The following is a 14,736-nucleotide window of genomic DNA, read 5'->3' as shown; positions in this document are numbered from 1 at the left end:
AGTTGACATTGTGCCAGGTCACAGCTGATGGGACGAGCCACATCTTACTAAGAGCTGGATGGACATCATTCGGAGATCCAGGGCAGGGAATTTGAGGGCAGGGGAACAGGGTTTTGGATAAAAGAGGGTTTTGGTTAAGAGATATGTGGCACAGTATCAAATGCCTTTGCAAAATCCAAATATATCACATGAATTGCACTATCAAGAGCCAGTTTGATCTTTCATTATGACACTATGCTATCATATTTATTTTCAAAAATATATTTCAGAATCACATCCCTCAGAATCTCTTCAAACAACTTCTCTTTTTACAGAATGTTACCATAAATATAAGAAATAGTGTTCTATCAAGTACTGAAGTGGAAACACTTGCCTAATCTAACCTGTTCCCTCTCAAATCCTCCGCTCCCTATCCCTGACTGCACGCCTGCCTGTAGCTCACCACCTCATTCCATCTCTCTCCACTGGTACGTTTCTATCCTCCTTTAAAAACATCTCTTGGCCCGGTCTCTCTCCATCTACCACCCTATTCCTCTCTTCCGTTTTGTCTCCAACCCACTTGGGCAGTTGAACACAAACTGCCCAACTCTCTCTTATTGCTCTCACTCCCTGAAATCTGTTTTCCGCCCCCAACATTCCACTGAGACTACAGACCCAAAAGTGTTCAGTGATCTACTTACAGTTGAAGTTGTTCACTTCCTACCTGATCAACTACTCAGTCTAACTCTGGCATATCCTCCACTTCACATCCACCTACTGTTGGGGTTCCATAAAGCTCTGTTCTCGGCACTCTAGTTTGTTCACTGTACACCTCCCAAATCTTCTCTCCCGTTCTCTACCATCTCTCAGGTGACCAACCGTCTATCTGCCATTTCCACACGGATGTCTCAAACTACCTAAAACTCAACATGTCCAAAACAAAGCTCATCATCAGGTCTTTCCTAGTGTTAATACCTCCCATAACCCCCCCACCATCATCAACACCATTTCCTCAGTCTCTCAGGCCTGCTGCCTTGGTGTCACACTTGACTGCTCACATCCAGCTTCTCTCGAAGCCCTGTCCCCCCCACCCTAGAAATATTGCTAGGATATGTCCCTCTCTTACCCAAGATGCAACCAAAACTCTTATCCATCCTCTCCTCCCTCAACTCCTGTAACCTCCTCCTATCTGGCATTACCCACCTGTCCTTGCTTCAACCCATCCTAAATGTCATCACATGACTGATCTTCCTGTCTTGCCCCTCCACATTCACTGAACCACTCTGAAAACTCAGACATTGGCTCTTTATATCCTTCAGTACTCAATTCAAAATACTCACCCTCAACACCACCCCTTCATACACTTAGGTGCATATTCACTTGTGCGTGGAGTGCCTCCGGAACAGGCGCGGGCACACTCTGCGTGACCACAACATCGTGTATGTTCCTTTGCCCCCCATAGGATTGCGAAGGGAAATCCGCGATGTACCGTACCGTATTACCGCATGTGCAGCCGCAATGTTCATCCGAACATTGCGGCTAACTGAATATGCCCCTTAAATTCTTATCTGAAAATACTCTCTCATTACAATCTCTTAGATCTACATCTAATCTGAACCTCCCTCTCTGTAACCACCTCTCACACTCTCCTACAAGACCTTTCCCGCACCAGCACCCAACTATTGAAATTCTCTATTATACCTAATTAGACTCTCCCCATTCTTCAAATCTTAAAATGCTCTCTGAAAACCCACCTACAGCATGCTCTACTTCCACTACACCCTCTCTGCAGCCCCAATCTTCATGCTGAATCACACTAGCGCCTCTTGTTTCTATCTGCCCATTTTCCACTAGATTGTAAGCTCTCACGACCAGCGCCCACAGTGCCTTTTGCTTTTTTACAATTGCATTTATTCTGTCTACATTGTACATCTCTGTTGTATACATGATGCTTTCACCACTATTCAGCGCTGCAGAGCACTGTGGCGCCTCGCAATCAAAACAATAATTATACTAATTGCTAGACTATGCCTCGCAGAAGAGATGTATAGACATACACTGTATTAAAGTTCTGTTCTTAAAGTGAGCGTGTCTGCCCTTCTCAGCAACGCTGTTTATAGACAAACCACGCAACGTTCGTTAGCTGTATGTGTTTGTGGCAGAGACCTGGTAATGGGAACTTAAATCTAGATTGCGTTAGAAGTATAGTAAAGGACAGACTGGTATACTCACTGCACGCCCCCTCCCAGCCATGAGACATTCCTTTTGTCGGCCTGGGGCAGCTGGCCAATGAATCTGACAGTGAGAAAAGAGAACAGTCACTAATCAGTCTACAAACACGTACTTGAAAACACCACAGCCTACACGCAAGTATTGGCGCCCCCATAACTGGGGCTCTAGGGCCGACGTGACACAAGAATGCAGCGCAGTTCCTTATGGGTACCAGAGGGTTCTTTTTTCTTTATCTCAAATGCTCTCAGGAAGAAATAAATTGCAAATATTTCACATGTTGCAACATACATGCCAGGCTTCAGCCGTCACAAGTGGCACATTGGACACTAATCCCGTTATTTGTGTGACCAGCTTTACTTACAACCACTGTGACCTCTATCTCTCTGGATGCTGCTAAGTTGTTGACAAGCTTTGATATAGCAGAGTTGTGTTGCCAAAAAATGTTCAACAAGAACTAAAAGCCTGTACATTTTTATATTTGCTTCATTAGATTTCACTTATTCAAGGTATCCCACGTCTGCCATAAAATATTTAAAAACACACCCAGCCTGATATTACTACCTATAAGCTTAGTACAACTGGCTGGGAACATTCCTGTTTTCTTTGGCCTGGGCAACCTCTCATATACCATCTATTCCTACCGTAGCAATCGCTGCACATCCATTCCTACAGTAGCAGTCGCTGCACATCCATTCCTACCGTAGCAGTTGCTGCACATCCAATCCTACCGTAGCAGTTGCTGCACATCCATTCCTAACCCAGCAATCGCAGCACATCCATTCCTAACCCAGCAATCGCTGCACTTCCATTCCTAACCCAGCAATCGCTGCACTTCCATTCCTAACCCAGCAATCACTGCACATCCATTCCTACCGTAGCAGTTGCTGCACATCCAATCCTACCGTAGCAGTTGCTGCACATCCATTCCTAACCCAGCAATCGCAGCACATCCATTCCTAACCCAGCAATCGCTGCACTTCCATTCCTAACCCAGCAATCGCTGCACTTCCATTCCTAACCCAGCAATCACTGCACATCCATTCCTACCGTAGCAGTCGCTGCACATCCATTCCTAACCCAGCAATCGCTGCACATCTATTCCTAACCCAACAATCGTTGCACATCCATTCCTAACCCAGCAATCGCTGCACATCCATTCCTAACCCAGCAATCGCTGCACATCTATTCCTAACCCAGCAATCGTTGCACATCCATTCCTAACCCAGCAATTGCTGCACTTCCATTCCTAACCCAGCAATCGCTGCACATCCATTCCTAACCCAGCAATCGCTGCACATCCAATCCTACCGTAGCAATCCCTGTACATCCATTCCTAACCCAGCAATCGCTGCACATCCATTCCTAACCCAGCAATAGTTGCCAAACATTCCTACACCATTCCGAACACAACAATCGCTGCCATCCATTCATAACCCAGAAATCGCTGCACATCCATTCCTAACCCAGCAATCCCTGTACATCCATTCCTACCACTGCAATCGCCGCCATCCATTCCTAACACATGCAATTGTTGCCATCCATTGTTACTGCAACCAATTTCAGCGACAGCTGCAATTAGCAAAAATAAGATGTGTAATAAAGGTAAGATGTACAAGTGTAGGAGAGGAACAACAAGGATAGGATGAGAGAAGAGAGGTCAAATAGGCTCCCAGTATGTCCCATTTTTTGCCACAGGCAATTCTTTACATTTTCAGACTTATAAACTAGGATGAAATATTAGGAATACATTCAATCAAATATTTTACAGCATTTTATAACATGAGGGGGTAGCTTTTTTTATTGACTTAGTAAAAATCATGGTTCTCTGATGGAATCTTGGCATGTTCAGAGGACAGAAAATGATTTGCTATCCCTGAAATAAACACTAGCCAATCTGAGGTCAGGATTCCCACGGTCATATCCCTGAAGAGGTACAAGTGTGAGCCACTAATATATTTTTGCATTTTGCGACTATTTTATTCATGTTTTGTCTCATTTCCATTGCCTTTCCAATTCCTGCTCTTACAATTAAGGGCTCGCGGTTGATGTTGCCAAGGTCCATTGAGAGCAGGTAGTCACGTGTCCCCACGTACATCCGGTCCTGGTCCTGATCCAAGAGCAGGATCCGAAAGTCACTGGTATTAAAGCCGAAACTGAAGAAACGTGCCGTGCGGGACTCCATGAGGTCTATGGAAAAGGAGGGAGACAGTGAGAATGAGTCAGTAAAAATGAAAATGTGCTGAAATTATTATTATTTTGTAAGCAACATATGTTTCCCTGCTCTATTCATAGACCATCAATTCTGCAAAATGCAAATTTACAAATACAGTGGAACTCAAAGATTGCTATCACCGGAACGGAGAACCTCTGCAAAAAGTCTTGTGCCACAGCAAAATCTCACCGCAATATCGTTCATCTCTAGTCTTTACATGTGAAACGAAAACCGAGCTAGGAACCACATCAGCAAACTGAAGAAAAGAAGGGGTAGTTTGTATACATTCAAAATAAGCTATGGACTGTTCCGTACAGCATGCACTGCAGGAGTACTGTGCTTATCAATATATACAGAATAGATAAAAAGCATCTTCTAGCATTCTATTGTATAGGTAGATTTCATTACAACAAGAGTAGATCTGTTTAGATACATTTGTATTGAATGCTCCGTCCTGAGCTCATCTGTTGTGTGTCATATCCAAGAAACATATCTGCCTGAACACTATAATTATTTGAAGGTGGGCTCCCCCTGAAGATCAAGGACACTTGGCAGCCATGTTTTGTAATCTTGACAAATCGCAGGTGTTGTTAGACAGACCTATACATCACAAAGATCCCAATCCATGTCGTCTATTTAATATTATTTTTACTTGCACATTTATAATGAATTATTCATGTTTATACAAGTCTCTCTCACCAGAGTATTTTATCATAACAACATTATGAGCCGGCAGCTGGCATATAACAGGGAATAGAAACCTCTGTACTAAAAGCCAACATCTTTATTCCCTCTGATAATGTGAAGCAATCCATTAGCAGAAATATGTGTTCCCCACTGTGAGTAACACACACCCCAGCACTGGATCAAGAGATACACGAGTGTTGCACGTACTAAACGCATTTCGCGTAGTAAACGCATTTCTTTACTATCCACTAAGGTTACAAATGGATTCCCTGAGGTGTGATCCAAATCGAAGATTAATTCTGGTTAGTCTCTCAATCCTCCCACTCTGATCCTACAGCACTTAGCAGAAAAGATGCGCGTTTCATGCTGAATTCCCTCCATAATGCATTTATCCTACATAAGTGTCCTGGAAGAGTTCCGCAAATATGCAGTGGTAAGACGAGCACTGCCACCTGCTGGACAGGTGGCAGTGCAGCAGATGTGATGCAAAGGAATGATGGCACCCAGCATAAAAATGCTACATGGCCAGATCAGGGAGCAATTTAGCCATAAACCTTGGCCTAACTGCACTCATCAGGGTATTCAGACGCCGGAGAGAACAGATGAAGCACCGTGTTTTGCATCTACACTTCTCAGGCGAATTATAACCCCCTTACAAGTGTCATAGAGAGTTTTAGCCCAGATTTCCGCCTAGCAAGCTGAAACGTGAATGATTCCTGCACCGCTTGTTCTTACTGTGCTTAACAACACAAGGAATCGCTTCTTTGAAGCAAGCCTAATTTGTACAAGATGCTTTGAAATACATAATCACTTAGCCACATACAGGCAGTTATTAAGAGTTTAAAGGAAACTATCCCATATTTATAAATACTGTTTATATATCTATAGACAATAAAACATCCATCCGTAAGGGCTTATTCTATAAAAGGTGCTAAACATCTTACATATAGCTTAAAATAAAACTAATCTGAAAATGATACTTAAAATCCAAGCATAAACATCATTCCAAAATCATTGGTCTTATGGGACAATGCACTAAACGGTCATTAAAAAAATATGTATCTATAATATAAATGTCTAGTGGTGTGTGTTAGTCTGTCTGTGTGTGGAAAAAATAAAACCAAGCTGCAGCGCCACCTGCTGGGCGGAGTTATACACTGACCTACTAAATTCTTAGTGTGTGTGGGGAAAAAAATTCAGAAAGGGCTGAAATTTGGTATACTAAGATGTATTTAATTTGTTAATTGTTAAAAGTGTTTATAAAGATTTAAAAAAAAATATATATATATTTCTTGAAGGAGAAGTGACAGTTGGGAGTGGTTGCCGGGGGTGACAGTGGGGAGTGGTTGGTGGTTGCCGGGGGTGACAGTTGGGAGTGGTTGGTGGTTGCCGGGGGTGACAGTGGGGAGTGGTTGGTGGTTGCCGGGGGTGACAGTGGGGAGTGGTTGAGGCCTGGGCTATGGCCCAAATGCATGACAAGAACCTTTTTAAACACCTTAAGTAGCTTGATTTGACTAGAATGCATGAGTATCATGCACGGGTTAACTTGTCTAATATATAGCCCTAACATAACTAAAAGAATAGTTTCAAAAGTTAGTTAAAAAAGTGTATTACCGATTTTTGAATAATGTTTACTGTTTCAACTTCTCATAGTCTCTTTTGTATCGCCCCTCGCTAATCCTTTTAATATCCCTTCCCTTTATATGCCTGATAAAAATTATTAAAAAGCACGCACAAAAAAATTTTTTTTTGTTATATTACTTAAACTACAGAGTAAAGTGGCATCATTATCAAAGGTCAATACAGGTTATTTTGCCAGCGAAAGGGCCTGTTTTAATTTTACCCTATGTATTAATGGGGTTAACACTGACCAGTCTCCACTATGCTTTTAAAAATGGGTCCTGGTAGCCCCTGGTTTAACCTCCACCACACACGTTTCAGGTATTGCTTGACCCCCTTCCACCCCCCTTTTCCAATTCCTCCTGCGCCCCCCTATATACATAAAAACTCTGCATCAGTTCCGCTATCTCAACAAACGCCCACCCCATCTTTGCATAGATTGTAGTACCCACTCGACATAAGCTATTGGTTATGTATCAGTTTTACACACAATTTGCAAACTGTGTTTTCCCACTGAGATTTCATATTATATTGCACTCTTGATGCGACTTAAAAATAAAGAGTTTAAAACATTTTTAAAAAATAGGTGCTGGCGTGGATACATGTGTGGCCAGCCATACTGGGGAATCAGGAAGCTTTTTATTATTTCTGTATCTCCATTTATTGTGTGTGATCTTTGCCTTTTAAACTTTGACTCACAATGATAAATAAAACTATAACAACAATATTGCCTGTAAAGTTTTCTTTGCAGTTACAAAATTAAAATGTGTTTTTATTTTTTGCCGTTTTTTCTTCAAATAATTTGACCTTCAAATAGTATTTATTAATGGTATTTTAAGACTGTTATATAGAGTGATTATTCTCAGCCATCCTTCTGCTCCTGCACGTGTGTGTAATTATAATAGGGACCAGGATCTTCCTACAGTTAATCCGCACAGCCCGTTCCACCGATAAAGTCAAACAGCGAAAAGCAGCCCTGGATTTGATCATGGTTCTTGATTACTTGCTTTTTAGCTGGACGTCACAAATAAACAAATTAAGAAAGAGCCAAATTTGGACATGTGTAAAACGTCTGGGAAATCTGTGCACTTACCGGGCCAAGAAAATCAAAAATTTGCATGTGGATAAACAATACTGTTTTCGTAAATGAAGTTTTATCTGAGAAGTTAGCAATGTGATGCCAGCCTGTTAATAGCATAATAACAAACAGCACAATTCTGTACTGGAAATAACTCCCACTAGACATTAGCCACAATGAATATAAAGTAGGTGATAATGTAAATCTTATAAAAACATGCTTGTTTGCTTTTAAAAGGCTGATGAAAGAGGAGTTTCTGTGCACGCCATCAAATTAATTTCTCTGAAACCATTTGGGGGACACTGTTTAACCGTGGGGTATAAAGGCAGGGGGCATCTGCGCCCCTGGGCCAGTCCTATATTTTTTTCCTTAAAAATGTTCCTAATAGGCTGCTGAGTGGAGTCTTGCCCCCAGGCTACAATTTGCAAGTCCTCCCCTGTATAGAGGGCGCTGAGCTGCAGCAAGGCACTAATTGTAAAATAAAGCTTGTCTGTACTTTGCTCCTCCTCTATGCCCCTCCATCGTAACTCCTTCGTAACAAACCCCATAAGATATGGCTGAAATAACCAAACAAGAACATGCAACCTTAAAACATTGTGGAATGGGAACGCAGTGTCCCCCAAAAGGATTCAGAGAAATGGATTTTACTGCGAGTACAAACAATCCTCTTCTCTCATTCATCCTATTTGGGGGACACTGCTTAACCAATGGGATGTTCTAAGGCTGCTTCTAGAAGGGGGTACACAAAGACACGGATGCGTGCAAGACTTTTTGTCCAAAGCTGGCGTCTCTGGAAACAAAAACGTTGAACCGGTAGAGGCTGGTAAAGGAATTGACGGAAAAACTGTGGAGTTACGGTAAACGGACATAGAGTTGGAGGAGCAAAGTTCAGACAAGTTTTAGTTTACAATTACAGTTTTAGTTTACAATTTATTAGTCAGTTAGCCTATATTCTGCAGCCACCAATGCAACAAAAGACCAAGCAAAGATTTCTGTGGAACATGGAAGGTAAACTTGCACGGATGCCTCAAAGTACTAGTATTACTGGTTGTTGGCTAATTTTGTTTGTATGTTGTGTCTATTTGTTTTAATAAAGATACACAATTTAAAAAAAACAAAACAGGTTCTTGCTGTAAGTAAGGATATCAAACACGACACATACAATAAACCTATGATGATTCAGACTAAGAGCGGAGTCTATCACCAAGGCACTTCTACAGGTGCATTGTGTATAGAGAGTGTGTGTCTGCTCTGCCCAGCAATAATACGCAAATCTAAGAGCCCATTACAAAATTACAGTTTGCTGGCACTGCCAAACCAGACAATGTCCCCATTATAATAAAACAACAGTGGGGAAATCCAATAGCTCCTGGCGTGCCACAAGAGGTCCGGTGCCAGGTGAATGGAGCCTTGCAGAAATAACGGCAGAGAAGAATATAATACGCTGCACTTTTCACATTGATATATTTGAGTTTTTCTCAGGAGAGCTTAACACCTTCAGAACAATGTCCTTTTCTGTGTACCAGTGCTGGTGTATGTGAGCGGACAGGTTAAGCTTACTGTGCTTGTCCAATCTGCTTCTCCCATCTATCAGTCATTGTGGAGTGTACATAGTATATGTAATGTACAATGGACAATGACAGCACAACACACCCAGGGGCAAACGCAGGATTTGTAGAGGGGGTTTTCCACACCACGCCACCAGGGGGCGTGACCAGCATGCATGGGGGCTTGGCTATAATTTTAGACAGTGCTTGGTTGCTCTACAACTCTTCCAATCCCCATAACATACATGGGCAATGCTGCGTGGACTACTGTTAGGTGCACGCAGCTCTCCCTTTTCAAGCAGAGCCGTGTGAAGCGGGGTCAGGGTCCAGCCACCTCAATTATACAGTGCCCCAGGCTTGGAGGGGGTTTCCAGGCACTAAACCCCCCCCCCCCCATCTCGGTTTGCCTATGACACCTGCATACAATGATTCCCTCATACAGCTTGTTTTATTCTCTATTCGTTTCTGGTGGTGACACAATGCATGTTCTTACAAGTTGTCTTACATGGCCAAGTGTTGGCACAATATTATCAACCAATAAGCATTTGCCTGCAATTTGGGAAGTCTTTGCTATCATTCATAGATGATGATGATGATGATAGACGTTTGCTGGCATTTATGGACAAAGTTCCCCATCAATGACGTTTCACCATCTACAGGGTGATCCTATATTCATCTATATGGATGGGCAGCACGATGGCTAAGTGGTTAGCACTTCTGCCTCACAGCACTGGGGTCAGGAGTTCAATTCCCGACCATGGCCTTATCTGTGTGGAGTTTGTATGTTCTCCCCGTTTTCGCGTGGGTTTCCTCCGGGTGCTCCGGTTTCCTCCCACACTACAAAAACATACTAGTAGGTTAATTGGCTGCTAACAAATTGACCCTAGTCTGTGTGTATGTTAGGGAATTTAGACTGTAAGCCCCAATGGGGCAGGGACTGATGTGAATGAGTTCTCTGTACAGCGCTGCGGAATTAGTGGCGCTATATAAATAAATGGTGATGATGATGATAATGGTATGGATATATAATCTTTGTTTCATACAGAGGCATAGTCCCCTGAAATTGTATACAATAGGCACAGATACCCTAGCGTAACAAGCCTAAAAACCTGATAACCTAAACAACAATCTAAATCTAACATAGAATTACAGTTATTGTCATATAATAATCAATTCTGCTTGTTAACTTAAGCTCTACCAGGATACTTAAAAGGACATTTACAACCAACATAATAAAACTATATCCTAAATCAGGTTATCTGACTTGGCTACTAGCTTTATTTATACAATATTTTATTGAAGTTGTGGTTTCTTTCCCTAATTTGGCCAACTGTACACCCCACACTAAACTACCAGAATTTTGGAAGTCATGCACAGATGCAAAATATATACGTAGTATATTTTGCCAAAAGACAATTTCTCTGTGGATTAGAGCAGCCCCCCTTCACCTGACTGCTGACAGTCGCCTACTCAATTAATTGCATTTACACGAATGAATTCCTGGCCTGAGGCAAAAATCTATTTTTCCGTTGCTTCCGAGAGCATGTAGAGAGTTCTGCAAGGATACTTTGTGCCCCAGGCAAAACTTCAACATTATGCCGCGGACCTCCAGCAAAAATAGAAAATACAGTTTTCATGCAGCAGCGTAAGAGCAATGTGCTCGGCTCACTGACTCTCTAGATGGTTTCCATGGCAGCAGCCCAAATTGGGAAACACAACAGCAAGCATCCTTAGAAAGGCTTTGCACTTTTGCCTTTTTCAACTTCAAAGTCATATCAAGTATTCCCAACAGGCCTCAGTGACTGAATGATCTATTTTCCACAGTTGGATTAGACTGGGCAACTAACCCTACAGTCCTATACACAAAACAATGTATAGTTGTGCAGCAGATTCTGAACCCTGCAAACAGGGCATACGGCCTTAGGAAGAGGTGGAAAAATAAAGCAGAATTCTGGAGTTGGAAGATATTTTAAGGTTCCAATAAACACGTGCATCCGTAATATTCCCAGAAATGACCTACAAAGTTTGCTATGATCTGTCCAGCTGTGAACCTCACACAAGAACACAGCAACCACCAACACGGATGTGAGATTTGCTATGTGCAATGTCCTTCAATGGCAAAGACTGTGATCTGAGCTGCCGTAACAGTTCATCACAGCTCTGGCATTAGCATTCCCTTGCCATCCCTCATCAGATAAGCCCTATACAAACATACATCACCAAACAAATATTGTGTGTGGTGGGCGTTAAACAAGTAATGATGGAGTTATGCAGGTAATTTCCACCTAGGTAGACAGGACAAGTTTGGCACCAGGCTGGATAAGTCAGAATAAATAATACCATGTAAATAGTATATATGTCAGGTTCTAACCAGAGTTCTCTAACCAATCAACACATCCTCAATCTCAAGTTGGTATCACACAAGATTTTCTGCTGTAAGTTTTTCCTCCAGGGAAAAGCAGCACTGAAATGAAAAGTGAATACTGAATAGATGATGTCACACAAACAGATTTCCTGTTTCGACAACTTCTGTGACATTGAAAAGAGTTTAGGGCCAGCAGGAAAACAGCTGAAGCAACGGAGTGCTTGATGGGAGACTATGTTATTTATCCTACACATGTCATATGAGCAATTAAACTGCTGCTCAGATATTGTTCAGAGCAGCGGTTTTCTGTCCAGCAAGAAAAATTCTCAGAAATATTGAAGAGCTATTACCCTGGTACTTCTCCCTCCTGCTGTCCAAGAACGGCTTGTGTGATACCAGCGGTAAGTATGCAATTCTTGCATTCTCTTCTATGCAATGGTCCATAGTGCACATGCGAAATAAGAACATATATCAGTGTTCTCCCCATTAAATTTTGACAGCCGGGTGGCATTAAGAAGCAGGCGGGTGGGGGCAGTTGTAATACTGGCATTAAGAAGAGCCGGTGGGGCAAGTAAAAACAGCTGGGTGGTTACCCGGGAAATAGGTGCTGGGGACAACACTGTATATTGAGAATAAATGCTAGAACTAGAGCGAGCTGCACTGTAGAAGTGTCCATACACACAGAATAAGGACATATACCGAGAAGAGCATACAGAAAACCAGACGCTGTATTGTGCAATTGTACATACACCCAAAACATCAGATACTAGACCAGTGATGGCTAACCTGTGACACTCCAGGTGTTGTGAAACAACAATCCCCTGCATGCTTTGCCAGTAGATAACTAGTTGATAGCTGGCAGAACATGCTGGGACTTGTAGTTTCACAACACCTGGGGGTAAATGTATCAAGCTGAGAGTTTTCCGGCGGGTCTGAAAAACCAATCGGATTCTAGTTATCATTCATTTAGTACATTCTACAAAATGACAGCTAGAATCTGATTGGTTGCTATAGGCAACATCTCCACTTTTCAAACCCACTGGAAAACTCTCAGCTTGATACATTTACCCCCTGGAGTGTCACAGGTTAGCCATCACTGTACTAGACCATAGTACAACTTCTCCTGTCCTGTGTGCAACTGAATTTACATATAGAGGAACAAATCATATACTAATAATAGTATCCAAATCACAGCAAAGGGTAAGTGGTACAGTTGGTCTATATTAAAATCAGGTACAATTTTTGTCAGTGACAAAAATGTAAATAAGTATTATTGGAACGTATTTTCAGTTCGTTTAGTAAGTGATTACCTATAGAATACTAATACTCTATTTAACCAGCTTTGTAAAGAGTTGACACAAACCAATTTAGTGGTAACCCTAGTTCCAGTTATCTGCATTCACAGCACAGTAAATCGATCTCTGCACTGGACACCTCCAATCTAAACCACACAGCTAATAATGGAGGTCATCACACCTATAATGGATGGAGTAATATCTTTCACAGCTGTGTATTAGACCAAAATACAATCATAGGGTGTTGTAAGGGCACTTTCTAGTTTAGAAGAGTTTTGGAGGTACACTGGAAGGCATTCATGATAATCTATTTATATAGCGCCACTAACTCCGCAGCGCTGTACAGAGAACTCACTCACATTAGTCCCTGCCCCTTTGGAGCTTACAGTCTAAATACCCCAACATACACACACGTAAATTTTGATAGCAGCCAATTAACTTACTAGTATGTTTTTGGACTGTGGGAGGAAACCGGAACAGCCGGAAGAAACCCACGCAAACACGGGGAGAACATACAAACTCCACACAGATAAGGTCATGGTCGGGAATTGAACTCATGACCTGAGTGCTGTGAGGCAGAAGTGCTAACCACTGAGCCACCATTCTGTCATTCAGTAACACAGTAGATGGAATAATCAATACTCAGGGTACCTGGAGTATTTCTAGACAATTCACATGGCCACTACACCTAGGACAAGCTGAGTCGCAATGTTAGATCAAACCTTACAAAATCTGCTTATATAAAAAGCAAACAATACAAAAATATGATTTTTTTTTGAGATCTTGCATATTGGCTTTCTTACAAGTTAAACATTATTCTGTAAAGTGAATAAACTGGAAAAATTCTTGGTATTCCCTGTTACTGAAACCTAACACCAAAAAACTAAAACAATTGCTATACATTATGACTTTCTTTGCATGACCCTTGATTATAATAAAATTAAAAACAGTAATTATACAATGCTTGCCACACTTCCCAATTAGGACTCTGGCAGGCTAATGAAAACATTGTTGTTAATATATTACCTAACATGTATAATGAGATGACTCTAAATACATATTTATCACCACATTGAACAATAGGACATGCATGTTCTAAATGTCATGCTAAAGAAGCAATTGTGATCGCTGCCTATGGGAAAGCCCCTATATAAAGATGTACTGGAACTTACAACTATATAAAACACAACACTTGCTCAATGATGTGACGTCTGCAGAATGGGCAATTCTGGTCACAGAATCCACTCCCACAAGGTCTACAAAGGACAGTAGGAAATTATTGCTAATAATCTCAGCTAAGAAAAGTATTTTACACAAGTGGATACACGATACACCACATGTTCAGTCTCTTTGAAGAGAATACGCTCTATGTAGTTGCAATGGATTAGCTGGAGGCATCTATGAGCAAGGAAACAAAGACGTTTTTTTGTAAAGTTTTTGGAACTCTTGTTTTCAAATTTTTGAGTCCGTGACCTTGAAACATTAATCTTCCTCAAACCGACCACACAAATGCCATGTGGTACATCAGACTAAAGCTTGTGAAGTTCTGAATAAAAGGTTTTTTTTTTTGTTTTATTTATATATCCCAATCCTGGCCTGAGAAAATGATGTTTTTGTATTGCTCACAAATGCCAAAAATTGCAGATTTTTGATATTTTCATACACCTACAAATCAAAGACTACGTGGAAATAAAAACTTAAAATTCAAGATTTGTAGCCAG

General features: G+C 41.5%; 1 protein-coding gene across 3 annotated transcripts in view; it reads right to left on the bottom strand.

Annotated features, from left to right (window-relative positions):
• Window positions 1–14,736, bottom strand: part of LOC142101011 (semaphorin-3F-like) — a 49,577-nt gene that overhangs the window by 16,094 nt on the left and 18,747 nt on the right. For all 3 annotated transcript variants that reach the window (XM_075185011.1, XM_075185012.1, XM_075185013.1), the window contains exons 3-4: window positions 4,238–4,398; window positions 2,212–2,274 (exon numbers count right to left, since the gene is read on the bottom strand). In XM_075185011.1, the coding sequence (XP_075041112.1) occupies window positions 2,212–2,274; window positions 4,238–4,398 (224 nt within the window). The remainder of the gene's footprint in view (window positions 1–2,211; window positions 2,275–4,237; window positions 4,399–14,736) is intronic.

This window comes from Mixophyes fleayi, chromosome 9, assembly GCF_038048845.1.
Source record: "Mixophyes fleayi isolate aMixFle1 chromosome 9, aMixFle1.hap1, whole genome shotgun sequence".
NCBI classification, from domain to species: Eukaryota; Metazoa; Chordata; class Amphibia; order Anura; family Limnodynastidae; genus Mixophyes; species Mixophyes fleayi.
This window is presented reverse-complemented; position numbering and strand designations above follow the sequence as displayed.